This window comes from Pogona vitticeps, chromosome 5, assembly GCF_051106095.1.
Source record: "Pogona vitticeps strain Pit_001003342236 chromosome 5, PviZW2.1, whole genome shotgun sequence".
NCBI lineage: Eukaryota > Metazoa > Chordata > Lepidosauria > Squamata > Agamidae > Pogona > Pogona vitticeps.
Window position 1 is genome coordinate 170,349,691 of NC_135787.1, and position 20,167 is coordinate 170,369,857.

General features: G+C 42.4%; 1 protein-coding gene across 3 annotated transcripts in view; it reads right to left on the minus strand.

The window, feature by feature from the left end:
* Window positions 1-15,311, minus strand: part of RFX4 (regulatory factor X4) — an 88,905-nt gene extending 73,594 nt beyond the window's left edge. The window contains exon 1 of one of the 3 annotated variants that reach the window (XM_020803667.3): window positions 14,911-15,311. In XM_020803667.3, the coding sequence (XP_020659326.2) occupies window positions 14,911-14,953 (43 nt within the window). In that variant the 5' untranslated portion in view covers window positions 14,954-15,311. Of the gene's footprint in view, window positions 1-12,664; window positions 13,472-14,910 lie in introns of those variants that run through there. The other 2 variants (XM_078376206.1, XM_073000035.2) reach the window with 2 other exon arrangements.
* Between the last annotated feature and the right edge of the window lie 4,856 nt (window positions 15,312-20,167).

Genomic DNA, 20,167 nt, shown 5'->3' on the forward strand with positions numbered 1-20,167 from the left:
AATGGAACAGGGGGGAAAGGGGGAAGATACATTATGAACAAGAGAGAGAAGTGAACACATCAGCCACTCCTTTATAATAGTTTAACTATGTGAAGAATAATTAGTGCATCACACTAATAGTGCATTACAGAATAGTGTATCACATTAATAGTGTGTGCAGAATAGTGCACTACACTAACGGAATGGTATAAAAATCAAAGAAATAAAAATAGTTTATAACCTTTCTCCTTCTAATAAAGTCCAATTTAAAAAATTCCCCCACTCCCCAAACTCCTCTCTTTTTTGGCAGGAAACTGCCATGATTGTATATTGACTGTATCAGCAACCCTGGCCTTTTCTTCCAGATGCTATTGGCTTGTGCAGAGAATTTTAAAACACAGTTTGTGCTTCAGAGCCTGGAAAGTCACCTTTTTCCTCTACAACTCCAAGGCTTTGGGAACTGTAATTCAATTTTTAAAAAATGTTTCCAAGTTCTTATAATAACAAACAAACAAACAAAAATACCCAATACTGATTATCATTGTTATTGTTATCATTATAAGAGTTAGAACGGACACTGGAGAGCATTTTCTTGACACATTTCCAGACAATCTACTGCACAAAAACTAAGTCCTATATTCTAAAAGGCCACCTGTTTATTTTATTTCTAAGGCCCAAATATTCCATTTCCTTTTCACTCTGCTAATGTCTTCAATGTTCCCAGTTAAATGTCTTGTGTGCGCAACAATAACAAAAATGTTGATCCTGCCTTCGTCACATCTGTTCTAGGAAATCTACAGACATGAGATAATCAAATTTCAGTGATTGTGTACTAATTTGAGAAACTAATGAAACTACTACTCTGTCCTTCAAAGGCAGTTCCCACAAGATACAAATTTAAATTACAGTACTTTACTCCAAGAGACAAATCCACATTATGTTGCTATCCTGGATTCAGATTATCTTTTAAAATTCATAATAAAACATTGTATCAGAATTACCTCAATACATATTGCCCAGTATCCTATCAGCATTTGTGTAAAATGGTATAATTTGCCACAACTAATTGCAGTTAACCAATGAGACGCCAAATAACGCTGCAGCTGTGCACCAGATCACACATCTTTTTGAGCAACTGAGTTGCTCCCTGCCATCTCATTAATTAGTCATGGCAAACTATGCAAAATGTATGCTAACACCAATAGGATTTTTATTATTATCTATCTCAGTTACCTGTTGGCTGGGATGCAGTGGTGCCCAGTGAACTTGCAACTCTATTAATTTTACAAAATTAATTATCAGATGAACATGAACACAAGAAAGTTTTAATGACTTTAAATTCCATTAAAGTCTTCATGGCCACAAAAATGTAACAACAGCCACCAATTTCTATGGCTTTAAATGCAGATTAGATAAATTCATGGGGGTTGTGAATGTGTAGTATTTATAATAACTATGTACTACCTCACGTACAGTATCAGTGGCAATAAGTCACTGTCAGCTGCTGGAGAAAAAAACGAGAAGCTGCAACAGTACCCATGTCCTACTTGTGTTCTTTCAAATAATGGGCCACTGTGGAAACCAAGCACTGCAACAGACAGGCCAACAACATGGTTCTATTTACCTTCTTATACTAAAATTTCTGACAAAATGCTGATTTTTCCAGAGATTATCAATTCTGGCTCACCATACAATGCAATTCTTCATGCTTGTACATTCTACTACCTGCTGTAATTTGTCTTTCCCCCTTCCTTTCACACACAGGGAACTATGCTGGGTCTTAAGCATCTTCTTATTCACATATTCAAACTATTGCTCACATATTAATATTTTCACAGACATGCAGGTTCATCAGGAAGTTCAGTCAGAACAGTCAGTTAAAGTAAAATACCACATTTGTATCAAGTAAGAAATGTACCTACTCTGTCCAGATTATCTGGTTAAAGAAGGTTGAGAAAATGAATAAACTGGCAAAAATAGTCCACCACTCACTAGCAAGCAAGTACAGCCATTGATGAAGGTATTACAAGGCAACCGCTTTGTTTGCAAGAAAACTTCTCTCACCCACTTCTAGAATATCACACATCAAACTAGGAAGAGCACACAAAGCTGGCACAGGATTGTTCAGAATTCTGCCTACAGAATTTTTGTCATGGCATTCAGAATTGTTTAAGATAAAGAAATGCATTTTATTTCTAATGCATTAGTTAAAAGAGCTAGCACCTACAAATTTAAATTTGGAAACGTTATTAATGTTAATTAGGAACGGATGCTCCTAAGGCCAGTTCAATGCCTGAAACAAAGCAAAAAAATACCAACGTACATACAGTACACCCAAGTCAATCTTCATAATTACCCAAAGCTAACTACATTTTTGATACATGAAAACGGAAAATCCTACCATCATCTCTCTCCGTTTCTGGCACAAAATACACAACCACCACCAATTAATCAACTTACAAGGTGGTGCCTTTCATGACAATGCAAATCCACGGTATGAGGCAGTTGCCTCAATCTGCCAAAGAGTCAGGCTGACTCTGGATATTCATGCCTTTTCCATGCAATAGCCACATGAGGAAGCTTTGTCTTTCTCAGATCGAACATCCCAAGATTCACCAAAGGTCAGTAACATGTAGACAAAAAGGATGACAACTTCCTTTCCACTGAAGACACATCAAAGTACTGGAGAGCAGGAAGGCAGTTCCAGAGTATTCTACTACCCAATATTAGTGTGCTTCTCTGAGAACATGTACAGCAATAAGGCAAGAAAAATGTCTACAATGTTGAGGGTTTTTTAACCCAATGTAGACTATTTTTATGTTGATGCCGTCCTGAAGAAAAGATTATGTTATGTACTCTTAGCCCATTGCCAGTATAGAAATAAAATTCAGCTGTCAGTAGGTGGGCATGCCATCTTGTCCTTTGCTGCACACAGCAAAATGTTTTGTGCTGACCATAGTGCGTGTCTAGTCAGCGCAACCACCAGTACAATCTTATGCATCTCTGCTCAGAAGTAAATTCTGCTGAGTTCCGTGGGAATTCCTGCCATAAAGTTGGTGCAGCTTTTCAGCTCGTGTCTCTATTTTGTATTCTTTCCTCAGCTCTTTGAGTTTTACCTCCCAAAAAGAGCTATTAAATCAACATATATCAGTGAAAGGAGCTTTGGGACATAAAAATCAAAGCTGTGAGAATGCATGAAAAGAAATGAGCTGTACTACTAATAATTTGGCCTGAGGGAATGTTGCTCTCTGAGGTGGCCAGAGGAATGATGCAGGCCCTTCCCACGTTTGTTTGGACAGGATCGTTAATGAGTGATTAAGAATGATTTGTTGGGAGCTGTTCGGCAGGGTTTCTTCTCTTTTCTCTTCTGGATGGTTTTACTTCACAGCAAGCGGCAGGGGCCCCTGTATTGTCTTGAGAAGGGAGCACAACGCATGCTCCATTGGATCTTTGCGCCTTCTCCTCCCTCTTTCCCCCTTTGTTGTGGGCTCACAGCCACTCTCCTGGTGCCCCCTGCTTCCAATCCCTGTTTAAAGCACAACTGCAAACTCATAATATTTTGCCTTCCTCCCTCTCACAATAACAAGCAGCTGTTTCCCCTCCTTTATATCCCCCACCCAAAATATAACTCCCTGGAATCACCATGGAGATGTCACTTGTAGGGGCAAGGCTGTGGCTATGGAAACCTTCTAGTACTTACTTTTCCCTGAAAACTTTACTCTGCCTGTGAGGGAATGTGTTGGGGCAGTGAGCACTCTGGCTACCAGATGAACAGAAAGCTCAGAGACAGTACAAGGCACTGCTTTACACCTCCCTTTGTTGGAACAGAGCATCAGCACATGCGGTAGATGATCTGAACTTGTGGAAAAGGGCACCAAGCAGACAGATAGGAGTGTTTCTCCTTTGCTTTGTCTTTTTTAGATCTACATTTAGATTGGTACCCTTAGGCCTGCTTTCTGCTTTTGTTTCTGAAGTCACTTCCTGCTTCTTCCTATTCTTCCATTTTAGACAGATAGAGTAAGATCCAGCTCTAGGATCTTCTTTAATATTTTAAAAAGTCATTCCTCCCCCCCCCGCCCCCGTGCCATATTTAAATAGATTTCTTTGTAAATAAACAGCGGTCAGAATCTTGAGGGATTCCTCTGTGCTAATGATAGTGACACTTGCATAAGTACAATTGCAAGAACTGCAACAGCAAATTGCTGCTAGTAAGCAAGTTGCTGTTTGTATCTTTCGTTTCCTACCAATTGCACGAATGTGTTATGAGGGATATAAGTGGCAACTTGTTAGCTAGTAGCAATTCTCCACTGAAATTTAAACCATTGCACTTACACTAGCAGAATTAATCAATAGGATTCAGACCAGGAATTTTTATTTTAACCTTATTATAAGCACCTGGAGTGATTACTACTGTACTCCTATTCAATAGCCAAGGAAAACACTAAGCTGCTATACTGTATTGAGCCAGCAAAATACTAAATAATCCTGACAATGCTGTCAAGTAAATGTTGGGAATCCTCTTAGACTAGGTATAAGAAGGTCTTGAGAAATGACAACATATACTGGACCCATCTCAATCACTGTTCCCAGTGAACACCTGCACATCCAAGTCAGAAGGCATGCAGGCTAACTTGGCCACAGTTTTTCCTACTCACATGAGGTGTATTATAATTCTGTTGAAATTATAAAAAAAAAATTCTAGTTTTGCATCTGCATAGGTTATTAGGAAATAAAATGTCATGCAAGTCAGTGTCCTCTTTTGTCCTCCAATTTTGGGGATATGTATGTGGCCAACATACCTAGGGAACCATCCTTCAATGATAATTTGCACAACTGTTTCGCAGCATACACCAGACCTTTTGCACAGTACCACACAAATTACTGGATCATTATAATAAGCATGTTAACCCAAATAACTTTGAGTCAGATTCTAATATGCGGAAACATTCAAAGGGATATAAACCCTCTTTATTATGTGCCAGCTGCACCTGTTCCATGATAGGTCTGATTTGGCCATGGTGACACATGCCTTAGTTACATCCCAGCTGGATTACTACAACACACCCTGTGTGGGGCTGCCTATGGAAAGTGTCAGGAAACTTCTGTGGTTCCAAAGTGTAGCAGCCAGATTACTAAGTGGGCCAGACACAGGGATCACACAAACCCCTCCCCCGGCTACAGCAGGTCCACTGGTTGCTGATCCATTCCTGGGCAGAATTCAAAGTGATGGCTCTGACCTAAAGAGCCATAAACAGCTTGAGTCCAAGCCTCCTGAAGGACTGCATCTTCCTTTATGAGCTTTCTTGAGTATTAAGATCAGGCAAAATCAAAAGAAACCAAACCAAATTTTAAAAAGACAAAAATGTGGCACCTTAAAGACTAACTATTATGCCTGCACAGACTAACTCAGCTACCTCTTCCGAAACTAAGATAATCAGGAGAGGCCTTCCTCCCAGTCCTGCCACCTTCACAGGTGTGTCTAGGAGGAACACAGTAGAGAGCCTTCTCTGTTGCTGCTCCCAGATTTTGGAACTCCCTCCCACAGGAGGCAAGACTGGCCCCATCTTTGCTGTCTTTCTGCAAAAAGATGAGGATCTTTCTCTTCAGGCAAGCTTTCCCTGAGTGGATGGCTGCTGAGTGGGGATTTTTAAACGGACTGTTGTACCTTACTGCACTGAATATATTTTGTTGTTCCTCTCTCTCTCTCTCGTATTCAATTCATTGATTCCTTCATATTGTATACTCACTGTTGCTAACTTTAATACTGTCTTTTGATTGCTGAAAGCTGCCTTAGGTCCCTTTTAAGGAGAAAGGTGAGGTCAAAATATTTTAAATTAAAAAATAAAAAAATTACGTGAAGAGAAGTGTAAATTGGGTATCGCTCAAATGCAAACCAAGTCTCAGACTTAGAGGCTCTTTTCATGCAAGTTCACTATTCCAAACATTCTCTTCAGAACTAAGAACCATGCCCTATATTATCAACCAGTAACTCAGTCATTTTGCTCCAATCACAACCTTCATTGCCATTGACTGTGTCACACTAAACATGTAAAGAAAATAATTCAAGCTACTTGTGTGAATGCTACTGCTCCTTTTTGGTAAGATAAAATGAAAATGGAGCAGGTCCTTGATGTCTGCTCTTACTGTAGACTCTGGAACTTACTGCCAGTGAAGTCTGTGGAAGAAATCCAATGGTAAGTCATAGCTATAGTAAGCTCACTGAATCAGTGGGGATTTGGTGAATCAACTGCTTTACAAGTTCCATTAATTCAATGGGTCCACTCTAGTTGAGACTTACTACTAGATTTCAGCCAGTGTTTCCTCCCTCTCTGTTGTCATTCCACCAGCAGAGAAAGAAATTTTTATTCAGGCAGATTGTTGCCATGTAAGTTGGTCAAAGTGGTTGGATCTTAATTTTTTTATATTGATGTGTTTAATGGGTGTTTTAAATTATGTGTTTTAATTTTATGTTTTAATTATTATTATTTTATTATCAAGCACCCTGAGGTTTTGTTTGGGTTTTTTTGCAGTGGAAAAGTGAAGTATAAAATTATGCAGATAAATAAAAAGAGTCTCCAAGTCGAAGGCCTTGTGAATTCAGGCCTGTAGATTGTGTTGGTAGAATTCTGTATGGTACAATTTCAAACTGCAGGTGGTTGGGTAAGAGATGACATTCTGTAATGTGCTGACACATTTTTAAAAAATCCTCTCTGCAAGCAACATCAGTGAGAGAGCTATGCTAAAATCTTTTCTCTAATACTGTATTCTAAGAGCTTACACCCAGAGATTTTTTTTAAAAGTGAGAAGGCAGTAAACATATAATCCACCCCACATCAACTGAAGTCTGAATTGTTACCACTCAGATTACTATTGCCTGGTATGCCACTTCATTCTGCATAATGTCTAACATACCTTGATATATATACTGTAAATATAAAAAATGATACTGTATATTTATCTAAAGTTTTGAATGTATTCTGTTGCAATTTTTTGTTTTGTGTATTTTTATACAATTCTACATTAAACTTAGAAACTTCAGAATAACCAGTTTTTGAGGAGTAGAAATATTTATTTATTTATTTATTTATTTATTTATTTATTTATTTATTTATTTATTTACTTACTTACTTACTTACTTACTTACTTACTTATTTGATTTATACCCCACTTATCTGGACTACTCATCTACTCTATAAACATTGGCTCCAAATACCACCAGTGACAATTGTTCATAAAGGAGCTGATGCAGTAGTTATCAACGTCTTTATCTGGATGTCATTAGGACAAATAGAGACATCTCAAAACATTCCTCTAGACATCAAATACCCATGGCTGATCAAGTTACTAGACACATGAAATCAAAAATACTTTAAGTGGCTTTCCCCATTCTCTGACAGTAAAACATAATCATGATGAATTAAAGAACCAACAGGTTGCTACCCTTTCTCAACACCTCAGATCAGCTATCCAAGGCAGCCACTTCACTCTGTCTGACAGCTGGGTTGGTTTTGATTTTAAAAACCAAAATGGTTCAATTGGATGTTCTGAAAAGTGACAAGGGTTGCCCATAATTTAAGAGCCAAATGTTTATCTTAATTATATCAGATTTGCTTCTTTTCTTCTCTTACTTTTGATACCCATATAGTCAAATCTATATGAGGTACATCGTCTCAATTAATATAGGAGGGTAATCCTACTGAAACCATGGTGGAATAAAAATAAATGGGAAATATTGAAACTAATGTTAAGATAGCTGAATTACAGGTCCTGACACAATTCTTTGTGAGAAAAAGCAGAACGAAATATTTAAGGACACAGAATGTTATCTGGCTATTTGGTTTCACAATCATGCTCTTGTCTATGTGATACTAAATACTGTATAAATGCAGGGCAGAAAACGCTAAAAGAGCAAAACTGGAACCAAGACTATTAGCAATGCAGAAATAATGACTAACACTCATGATTTTATTACAAATGACATGTTTTAACTTCTTTAACAATACATTTACAACTCTTGATGAAGTGAACTACCGTAACTTTTAATGGTCAGGATCCCCTCTTAACTGATCCAAAATCACGACATCGAAAATAATAATTTATTGTATACGGTTTTGTAGATATCACTAACAAATGTACCAGTCTTAGGCAAAAAAGAGTTGAAATAAGGAATAATAGCCAAGATGCCACTGAGCTTCTGAGAATGTCCTGCCAGCAAACTGATTCAGAATCAGGCAGCTTGTGCAAGCATTGCCACTGCACAACTACAGAGTGGGGTGTTTTCCCCCAGGAATTTACTATTTACAGCAACATTTTCACAAGCAACATGAATCTGCCTTCCTATTCTGTTGGGACTTTTATGTAAATGTAACCCTCTAGGATCCTGGCCTGAGGTTCTTTTAGCTATTAGTACTGGGATAAGAGTAAGTTAGTAGAAGTGGGTCTATGAGATATACACTGCCTCTGTATGACAGAAGAAAAGTCATTCTACCTGGAAAACATTAAAATAAACCCATGGAAAGATATTAAGTTTATGAGTTCCTGAACTCTTTGAATAGAGGTTACTTCAACTGCAGTCCCAACAAAGTCTAACAGGCTGTGAGAAAACAGGGACTTTCCGCTTTGGCAAGGTTCAAACTTAAAAGATCAGCTGTATTTACTGAACTTCTAAGATTTATCAGCGAGATCCTGATGCCAAAGAATAAGACTTTGATTCAAAAGAATTTAAGCCTAGGCATTGCTATAACTACCAAAATTAAACATGAAATCACAGTCTCTCCATGAAAAAGTTCACTCCTGGTTACTCCAAGCTTTCTTCATTATAGAAATATAATTTAAGAGTGGAAGTGGTTTACAGTATTTTTTTACAGATATGGTTAAAAATCTGATGGATCAGAAATCCTGCTGACTTACTGCAGTCTTGAGATCTACCAGTAAAGCAGATCAGCTTTTTCCTCCTCCTTGGTTTACAGGATATATTACTGTATTGTAAAATAATTACAGCCTTTCCACATCCCACAATCCTCAGACTCCTAAAATACTAAATATTAAACCCCATAGGACCCTTGACCTCCTGTCCACAGGGCATTAACAATTCCCTTTTCTTGCAGATACAGTAAAACAATGTATGTGCTAGAAAGCCACCTTGCTTCTCTTTGAGGATTAATGGTGCACCTGAATGGTGACAAATACACCTTCTGAAAAGAAGGGCAGGAATAGATGCCATGGTATAAGGGTTTGGGGTTCTGGAACTGCCTGACGCTCTTATTAATTTTGCAGTAATGGTGGGTGAAATTTGGAGATGAGGTAAGTAGGATAAAGACAGTGCCTTACCAGTCAACACATTGAGATGGCTGACTGGTTCCAAAGTGATTCTCTTTTAAAGTGATTTTCCATGGGTGAGGGGCACTAGATCACAGATTAGGGCTACAAATACCCTCCTCCCAAAGTGCTTGTTTTCCATTTGCTTCATTGCCCAGTTAAAACAAAGAGGATTTAGGGGAACGTATTTCTGACTGTCATGCAATGCCTTCCTCTGACTAAGGATTAATCACTACCAATCTGTCTGGTGATTTAAATATGATCATTACCATTAGTCTTCCTTAACAAGGGTGGGGGGAGTGCTTGGGCAGAGGCAACAGATTAAAAAGGATGTAAAAAACCTCCAGTAACTGACCAGCTCCCAGTTCTCCCCAGGCACACCTGATTTATATATTACAAGGACACATATGTGTCCATAAGAGGACAGTTGACATCTCTAGAATTCTATATTTATTTGCTCATGTAGAGACAAACACACTGTTTTAAACTGGAATATGATATAGTTGTGAATTACACTACGTAAACACTACTGTATATTGCAAGTCTCTCCCCACCTACCACCCCTGGAAAAAATGCCTTCAAACAGTTACAAAAACAGCAAGGGCTAATGTTTTGAAGGGGTGGGCATTGTGGTTGAGGCTGACCCTTGAAGCGCAGTGGTTCCATAAAAGCAAGACTTTGATGTAGAAGCCCAGAGTCCGTCTCATAGAATGAGCCAGAAGGTTCCCAAAACTGCTGGTCTAGTTTACCACGTGTTGAAGATTGGAGCAATATGGTTAAATGTAGAGTTTCTTGTAAAACTATTTACCCGTATTTTTCGCTCCATAAGACGCACCTTTCCATAAGATGCACCAATTTTTTAGGAGAAGAAAACAGGAAAATATAATCTGTTTTCTTCACTCCATGAGACGCACAGACTTTCCACCCCCCTGTTTTGTGGGGAAAAAGTGTGTCTTATGGTGCGAAAAATACAGTAATAATAATAATAATCTTAGAATTGCAGAGGTTAAAGTCATACATATCAGATATCACCATCTAAAGAGGAATGAAGAGGCTGTCATGGAAGATCATCAAATTCAGAGCTTAAACTTGCCAAACTGCCCTATAGTCCGATGCCTTCTGATGAACTGGATTGTTACAGTTCATTAAAGTTTATGCTCAACAAAACATGCTGGTCTTCAAGGTGCCATGAGACACCTGGATTCAGTTGCTGGTCCCAAATACTCATATTAAATCAACTGCTGAATATTTAAATCAATACATATGTAAATTGCACAAATCCAGTGGGTCTACTCTAATTGGAGCTAGCAAATAATATTGTTTTTCACTATCTTGGAGCCCTCAACCTTTATTCTCAGCTGTCTGAGGAGTAGATTTCGTCCTGTTGGGGGAACACTTTGTACATGCTTGTGTACATGATACCCATTCACATTCGAGAGCAAAGCCCAGCATTAAAATTAGGTTCTAGGGCTATAAACAATGTCTCTCAAAAAGATATTGTTCAGAAGAAGGTGCATCCGCTTTTCATTCCTCTCTGAATCCTCGGGATGGACTTCAGAAAAAGTAGGGTAGGTCAGGACTACCAGGTGGATTGTGGGGCTGCCTCAGTTCCTGCCAATGGCCGATTTCAATTAGTCTTTGGCTCCCAGCTCCCTGCTGCTCAAGAGGGGGAAAAGACCCTCCCTTCCTTTTCCCACCACTTCTTTGGCAGAGATTTAATTTAGGGACCTGCTTAGGCATGTGGATTGATGCTCCCTGCCTTCCCTATTTAAAAGGTGTAACCTTATCACAAAGTACACACAAACGTGCACACTCTCCTTGGGCATTTCTCATTTAAAAATTAATAAATACAGAATATAATCTAATTTCGGAACCCAGAATTCAAAGGAGCCCAGGAACGAATAAATCAGAGCTGAACAAACTTCCTCTAGTTCTAAAGATTAACCTGTTGCTGCGGGCTGGTTTTCAACAGATTCCCCAAAGTTTGATTCAATCCGTTTAAAGGTCTCTCAGTATCGTGAATAATATTTTTACTGAACAGGGAAGAAGCTTAACGAAGTTATTTAAGGACAGCTTAATTACTGAAGTACAGTACCTGCAAATGACTCCTAAAAATATTATCATAACGTGCGCACGCGCATGCACCACAACTTCCAGACAGAAGGCGTCTGGAAGTCGTTTAAATTAAGGTGTCGTTTTCCTTCAATTGCCGACAAACGTCGATAGAGATCACTGTGATCGTAGTTTCGTAATTCCAGCCTATTTAAGCGGTTTTACGAACAGTAACGAAAAAGAGGAAAAGTTCAGAACAGGATCCCACCCTCCTTCCCCGTTTCTTTCGAATGAAGCTATCTTTCCCTCATCCCGATTTAGAAAAAGGAGGATTTTTTTACATAACAACTGAAACTCCGAAGAAAGACTAATTGGATTAAGTCTTTCTGAAAAGGAGGCGAAGGTGCCTGAATGGGCAACGCCAAAAGCTCCACTTTCCTTGCCATCTGTTGAGCAAGGCGAAAGTGGTTTCTGATTAATATTATCTTAATCAATCCCCCCTGCCATCTATCAGAGACCCGACCGGGATTCATTTATGGCTCTCCCCTCCCGCCCCTCCACTCCCAGGCCGTCACCTTTGAGGGACTCGTCGCAGCAAAAAGGGCTGCCGGCTTGGTTAGGAATTTGGGCTCCAGAGGCCGGCAAGGCCCCCATCTTTTCCTGAGGAGCACAGAGCTGAGGCGGCAACTGAGGAGAAGCCGCTGGAAGAGTCGGGCCTACAAGCGGCGCGCCGTGAGGTTTGGGCGGCAAAGCCGAAGAAAAGCAACGCGTAGTGACTCCGGAAACCCTTCCAGGGTCGGGTTTACGGCCAAATCAAGTAACCACCGGTTTTAAGGCCTAAGATTATGAGGGCACCTCAACAAAAGCTTGTGAAATCAATACACTGTTGAGGGGTAATGTCAGGGGGCCTCTGAAACCTGACACACTTTAGGGCCTAAGGACGTCTTAATCCGGCCTTCGAACCACCCCTTGCCTGCCATGGAATAAGCGGTTTCTTAAAAGGAAGGCACGGAGTCTGGTAACTGGCGGAGACGCAGTTAGGTCATTTGAAATCCTGTACAGTACTTGATGGTAATAAGTCCCCCTCCCCCACCATTCGACACCCTGGAAGGAAAGCCTTGCATTTGGGGACCCTCCTGCTCCATTTGGAGAGACGTTCCCCCTAAATCTCCCCAGCCTCTGCCCCCAAGTGAATAAATGACCTGTTCGCAAAGTCACCGGTTTCTTTTAAAAACCCCGCGCTTTCCAGTATTGCCAGCCTGTTGCTTGGATTTCTTCGTAGAGAAGAGTCAAAGGAGAACGAATGCGAAGTTACCATTCTCGTCGTTGGAGTTTCGTTTTTCTCTTGATTTATCTCCCTTCATTTTCTCCCGTTCAAAAAGTTTTGTAAAACCCCTGTTTCGTACGAAATACGATTCCCAGCATTATTATTTTACATCATTCGCTTTCGGACACTGCATTTGGTTTGGTTTGGTATTACACGTTAGGGAGCCGAAACGGTCGGGAAGTCACCCCAAAAACAAAACCCAAAGCGGAACCCATTTTCTCTGCTTGCAAAATGCGTTACTCCCTGACTCTTCCTTCGCACGGTCCGCCTGCCAGGGACCATCGCAACCTCGGCTCCGGGTTAGCCTGACCGTTTTCTCGGCCTGCATCGTTAAGACGGAGGAATCGCCCCAGAGGAACGCGGGAAGAGGGAGAGAAAACTCTTTACAAGTAAAACTCTGCCCTGAAACTTTGGGATAGAGGGAAAGGAAGTCTCTGGGCGACGTTATTTGCCTGGTTTACGGCTTCGGGAAAATGGTTCGTGAAAGGGCCCGATCCTTCGCCTCCAGATTCATGTGACCTCGCAAAACACCTACAGCGTTGCGGCCTAGCCCGGTCTGGCAAAGCCGGCCTACTTTGCTCGAAAGAAGGGAGAGCGGCAAAAAAAAGTTCACGTTGGGACCCAACCTTAAACTTCGAGCTACGGTAGAGCCGCCGTACAGAAGATGGCTCCCAAATATGCAATCCCAAAAGAGAACGGTGTAGAATTAGGATGACGATTAAGAGGATGATGATTCCGCAACGCCTCTTTCAAATTTAAGAGCAGGGGAGATGATTCCCTTCCCGCCCCTCCCTCTTCCCCCATCCCTTTCTGCAAGGAAGCACCTGCCGAGTTTTAAGTGCTGATCTGGCCCCTTGGACTTTCACAGCCCTACCGCTGAGATCAGAGCCCTGATCCGTGGCTGAGATTGGGAACAGCTGAGCTTCTCTCCCCACTCCCCTGTTTCTTGTATCCCCGTGGGAGTAAAATCTCAGGAATCACGACCCTTTTTCACAGCTGGCTGGAATAAGATGCTTCAGATTAGGAAGCCGGAGCCTTGTCTCAGTGGCCGGGATGGTCATTCCACCATTTGCCACTGGACAGGTACCCCACACTGTTTGCATGATGCGTGTATCATATATGTGTGTATGCGTGTGTATGGCTATAACCATGCACACACGTATTACGCACACAGTGCTAACAGAAATAAAGAGCAGTGAGCAAAAGATGTGCTATGGGTGTATCAAATATAAGAATCGAGGAATTAAGCCCGAGATTCTGTGGAAAGTTTAAAATGATTAATAGGGCTGTTTTTGCCTTTGGGAATGCTAGTTGATCCATAGCACTAGCGGTGAGACCTGGAAACATAAGGGGAGAACTAACCTAGAAACTTCATGTTGCAACCCAACTACCACCCAATTCTCGACTTTTGAAAATCATTTCGACCTTGTTCAGAACCCTATTCTGGCAAGAAATCAAGGCCAAGAAGGTTATTTTGGCGCTGAAGTTACAGCAAATCGTGATTTGGGGGGGGGGGGGGGGAGAATAAAGAAATCAGATGCTAAACGAGCACACTCATACGCCGGAATGTGGGGCGACGGGGAGGGGACGACTTCAGTTAGCGAACTGATGAGTTATTAAACCTTAAGCTGGGTTACTTTCAGGCAAGCCAGCCAAACTCCGCCTGCCACGCATCTGGATCTCCGCGCGCCTGGCCTCACAACAAGTGGATCGCACCAAGCGCCCGGAACTGTCTTCCCCTACCAGTGGGATTACTCGTCTCCCCGCACCGCCCCCTGGATCTGAGCGCCCCGCTGTCATCCCCATCCAAGATCACGCATTCTGAAGGCCCTCCTGCCTTGGAGCCTGAAAGGGGAGGGATGGCTTCCCCTTCAGGACTCTGGAAACGAGGCTGCGAGCCTAGGCGCCCTTCCTCGGGGGAAAGTCTCGTCCAACCTCAGGGCAACCTGCGGTCAGAGCTCCGGGCCACCCTGTCCCCTTCCGCTTCCGTGGCTTTGAGAGTGATGACAGGTCGCGATTTTGCAAGCCTTCCCAGTCCACACAGGGAGAGAGGAGCCACCCGGGCTGTGGCTAGCCAGAGGATGCTCCCTCGCATAGGCTCCCCCGACCTCAAGAAAAGAGGGACCCTCCTTTGCCGGGGGCCTCCGGCCCAGCCCACCCCAGCCCACCCAGGCCAAGCTGGGCCCAAGGCTTGGGCTGGCCGGCTCCTCGCCGCCCTCCTGGCTCCCACTGACCTGTGGAATCCATGTCAGGTTCCTCCAGCAACCCACAATGCATGCTGTTCCCATGGACAGTGCAGGAGCCCCCAAAAGTCCCGAGTGGGGTGTTAGGAGTTTTCTCCCTTTGGCTCCGAGGTGCAGGCGGGAGGAGGAGGAGGAGGAGGAGGAGGAGGACGCCTGTTCTGCCTGGGGTGTGTGTGTGTGTGTGTGCGTGTAAAGAAGGGTTGGGAGGAAGGAAAAAAGGGACGGGGAGAGTGAAAGAGTGAAGAAGAAAGAAAGAAAAAGAAAAGAAGGAAGGAAGGAAGGAAGGGGAGGAGAAGACTTGGGGTGGGGGGGAGAGAAAAAGATCCTCAGTAAATCCAGCAGGGCAACGCCAGAGCCGTCAAAATGTTTGCGGATGTTTCATGGGAAAAAGCGTCATTTTATAGGAGCCCTGATGGGAGAAATGTCATTGATAGGCCGGCCAGCCTGATGAATGGCTGCTAGTCAGATGGGGATGTGGCAAGGCTCAATGTGAACCCCATTGTGCCACTGTTTTGAATAAGAAAAGCTCTTCCAGCAAAGGGGTGGGGGAAAGGGGGGCGACTTCAGAGCTACGCAAGCCCAACACTTTTTCGGCTGCTTCCCCCTCCTCACTTGCCATTAGGGAGCGTTTGTCTTGGTTAAAGTTCCACACTGAGCCGCCCCCCCTTTTCCCTCCTCTCCCCCCCCCCCTCAGCATCTACCCACCACCCAGCTTTTCGCTCATTACAGCCAGGGATAAAATTGGCTTAGATCTCGTTCTCGAGGGCACGATTTCGGTGCATGTCAAGACCGTGTTAGACCGCCGCCGCCTCCTCCCCCTCCTCCCCCCCTTGAAGAATAACTCAAAACTCAGTTTGTTCTGGGACGAAGAGACTCTCAGTCTCCCCCCGCCGCCTTCTTCCTTTTGAATACGAGCCACGAGGTTCACACGTTACTAGTCCCATAGGTATGCCAATTCAATTTCTAAATATATATATATATACACATATATTTAATATAACATGTGAATTCACAAACATGTTCACAGACATCTGCATCGCGCACATACACATGTTCCGGAACTGGGGCTGGCTGCGGATTCCTGCCTCGCAGGAAAACCCGTGCGTCTTTTCAGCCTAACGTCTGAAGAAGCCCCTAAAACGGTGGCAAACGAACCAGAAATGATCAGATGGGTTGAATTGATTGGTTTAGATATACGGATCTCTCTTTCTCTCTGAATTCATTTGAGCAGAGAACTTTACCCGAATTTTCAGGACAGCTTCTGCGGGAATATGCGTGTGAGAGAGGCAGAGATGCGTGCAGAGAAAAAGAGAGGGAAAAGGCTGACCAGAAGTTGCCCGTTTCTTCTGAAGGCGGCTCTGTGTGCTGTGAGGGGAAGTAAGTAGCAGAGCAAAGCCGGGGTTCTGATAAAGTGGCTGGCTTAGAGAAGGAAAAGCTGTGATTAGAATATGAATAGAGCTCCAGGAGAGGAAGAGAAAGGGGGATTACGGCTGAATTACTTTGACCATGGACAGAGCCAACGCGCTCGGGGAAAAGAGCCCCTCCTCTCATTCCTTCCCCTCCTTTCCCTGTTGCTTTCCCTTTCCCTATATTCCCTTTAAAGTAAGAGGAGGGAGCGCAGGCTAGTAACCCATCCCTGTATTACCATCGTCCAACTTTTAAAGGTCCCATGAAAAATCTCCAGAGGGATGAAACATGTTTCTAGCAGATTTGTTAACAGCTTTTTGTTTTGTACTTTTCAGTAATTCTGAGCGGCCACTGATTCTTTTCCCCGCCTTAAGAACAAATGTTGAAGGACGGGTGTGTGCTGGGCCATGTTAGGGGAAAATAAGAAAATTGGCAGATCAAAGGCCAAGGGGAAAGATGCGGAGGAAAACCAAAGCTGGAAGAAAGAGCTAGAGAGGATGTCTGGATAATAAATTCCAATGAGGTGGTGTGTTGTTTTTTTAAGCAGTACTGGAGTCTAATCTCACACGGAGAAAACGCTGGAGATCAAGGTGAAAATAAATGTTTAATGTTCCAAATGGCTTCAACAAGCCAGGAACGGGACATTGATCTGGAAGCAGCAGATCTCGCTGCTTGTTGGTAGAATTCATCAAAGGGTTCTCCTGGCCCAGGTATGCAGAGGGAGACGAGCGCTCATCAACAAATACAACCACCACCACCCATACAAAAAGTGGCTTGCTCTTTTCTGTCAAGTCGGAACTGACTTAATAGCAACCCTGAGAGGGCTTTCAAGGTAAGTGAGATATTTGAGGAGTGGCTTTACCAAGTTCCAGATCCCCAGTGAGTTTCAATGGCTGAGCAGGAATTGGTACCCAAGCCTCCTGAGTCCTTGTCTGCCACTCTATCCATTACACCTCTTTCTTTCTTTCTTTCTTTCTTTCTTTCTTTCTTTCTTTCTTTCTTTCTTTCTTTCTTTCTTTCTTTCTTTCTTTCTTTCTTTCTTTCTTGTGGGGCTGCTAACTTTTAGCAAGATATTCTTGTCATTCCCATCAAAGTCTAAACTTGCCTTTCCTATCAAAGTCTAAACTTGATGGGAAATACAAGGTAGCTAGGGAGATGATTGGAAGGTATATAGAACAAAATATAAAGTTTAAAGTAATACCTAAATAGGGTTCAAAATGGATCTGTGTAGGCCAGACCTGGAGCTCCATGTACCTCAAGTCTGTTTTTATACCCTCAGCTAATTCCTGTCCCCCCCCCCTTTTTCCTCTGGCTAAAAGCCTACAAATTGCCACTTCTGAAAACTTCCAGGAGTGGCAACTTGCCTTATTAAAAGTTAGTACTCCCACCAAAAAAAGTGGTGTAGTGGATGGAGTGGCAGTCTAGGAGGCCTGGGTTCCAATCCCTGCTCAGCCATGGAAACTCACTGGAGGTGTGGAACCTCTCTTGAAAAAGACTGAATCCAGATTTGAGGAGTGGGTTTCTGGACTAATTGCCCCTTTCTGCCTATACAGGCCCCTGAAAATTCTACACGGGGAGTGTGGGGACTCTGTTGGATGATGTGGAACAAAGGGTGGAGATGAGGGGTACATGATGTGGTGAAAAGGAGGGAATCTCTGATCATCTGGTGGAGGAAAGATAACTCAGTCTGGTTTTGGGGAGTTCCTTCCCTCTTTTATGGAAAGAAAAGGAGGTTAGTACAAGACATAATGGCTGTATAGGAAGTGGTCTTATACCAGATCAGGTTATTTTTGTCCATAGTTTAGTCCAGCACTGTCAGCTCTGACTGGCAGCAGCTGTTTAGCAGGCCTGGCCCTACCATTAGCCTTGGTGAGGGAGCTGTCTCAGCCAGCAGAGTGCTGGAGACTGTGGCAGACCTGTCACTGCCACTCACTGCCTATTGCTTGTAACAAGAGCTTGAGGACCACATTTCAGCTAACATGAGAAAGAGGAAAAGGAGAGAGGCAGTAGCAGTTTTTTAAAAAAATGAAGGTAGCACCAACAGCAGCATGGGTGGTGGTTTCCACGGTGTGTCACTTGGAGAAGAGACTGGGCAGCTGTTGCTCAAGAGAGTCTTGCTGCTACTTGTGATGTCTCTAGCTCGGCTACTTTTAGGATTGCTGTTTTATACAGTCATTCACTCTGGAAATCATCATAAATGGGAGTAAATTACAATGAATTGCCATCAGAAATTTTACCAATAGGATGTTCCTGCCGTTAATTGGTATGGAAGTTGTTTCCCATAATTACATGTTCAGAACCTTCTGCTGTTTTCTTACTGTGAGTTTAAATGTTCACCATGGAAATTTTTATACAAAGAAAAAATGCTGAAGGAAAACTGACTTCAAGCAACCAGAAAAGACTCAATGCTATGCAGTATGCCTACTGCCCAGTCAGCAACTCCCATGTAGAATGAATTATGTCCAGTTTCACACTGGCTTGTATACTGTCTCTTATCTAAGGCCAGCTCAAGACATTTTGATACTTGAACCCAAGGTCAAAATGGTGTCTTCTTCCATTCCATGTATGAAAGCCATATTGGCAGTTGAATCTTATTTTAACACATAAAAAGAAGCAGTATCTTCCACCTCAGCTTACAAGCTACATATTGGAAAGTAGCTGACATACTCTGCTCTGTCCTCCTTCATCACAATTGCTGCCCGAAATATCTGACTCAGTCTGCCTAATTATAGGGCTGGCCCTTTTCCCATCTTCAATCTTTGGTGTTCAAATGTTGCAAAAATTGGCTTATATGTTTCCTTGAGGTATCCCTCTATAAGCATTAGTAGTACTTTCATAACAAAGTATTAATAGGATTGCCGGATTGAGCCCTAAAAGAGCATGAAGTTTCTCTAATGGATCTTTAGAAGAAATATAGAGTGCATACCTCATAATGTGATTCTGTTAGTATGCATGTAGACTCATCTGTTTCTCAAGCACTTGCAGTGACTAGGGGGTGTCTTTGTAGCAAGGCTCTTTAATGAGCAGGCTGAAATTTAGCAGGTGGTACATTCTTTAATATCAATGATCTTCCAGTTGGTTCATTTTTCAGCTCCCAGAAGACCCAGGTGACATGGCCACTGGTCTGAGATTTGGGAGTTGAAGTCCAAGTCATTGACTGAGGAGGAAGCTGAGTACTACACAAGACGTCATAATCACAGTATGACAAAGAGCTCACCCTGTGGAGTTCATACCAATCAAAATAGTTGAAGATGCAGCTCCATTACCAGGATGTTTTGTTTTGTTTCATTTTACATTAGTTCTTATATGCATTGGGAGGTGAAGTCAGCATAAGGGCCAGACAAGACTGGGGAATATTATTTTTTTACTTACTCTCAGGCAGTGTCACGAAGCAATGCCACAAAGTCAAACAAAGCTTTTTGCTGAGCCTGCTCTAGGTAATTATTGCAATGCTTCAGATTTATGCCAGAAGCAAAAGAATGTTCAGTAGTCTTCACATAAGGGCCTTCCTCAGTTGTGTGCCTTAGTTAGGAACAAGAATATGATATTTATACTCAATCACTAAAAAGGGAATTCCTGTTAAAAAAAATACAGGTCAATGTGTTTGTTATCTAAAACTTAATTGTGGCAGCTAATAATATTTTTCCTAGCAGACATTGCATGGCAGTAGCTCAGAGTGCACCAACACATCCATTTCTGACCAACGTTAGTAAAAGAGCTTGATCCTCATCATTGTGAAAATATTCTGCCACTCTCTTGAACATACTGCTATGAAGTTCTAGACGGCTGTTTTGCTACTGAGGATATTACAGAGATTAATTTTATATTTCAGTCAAGAAAA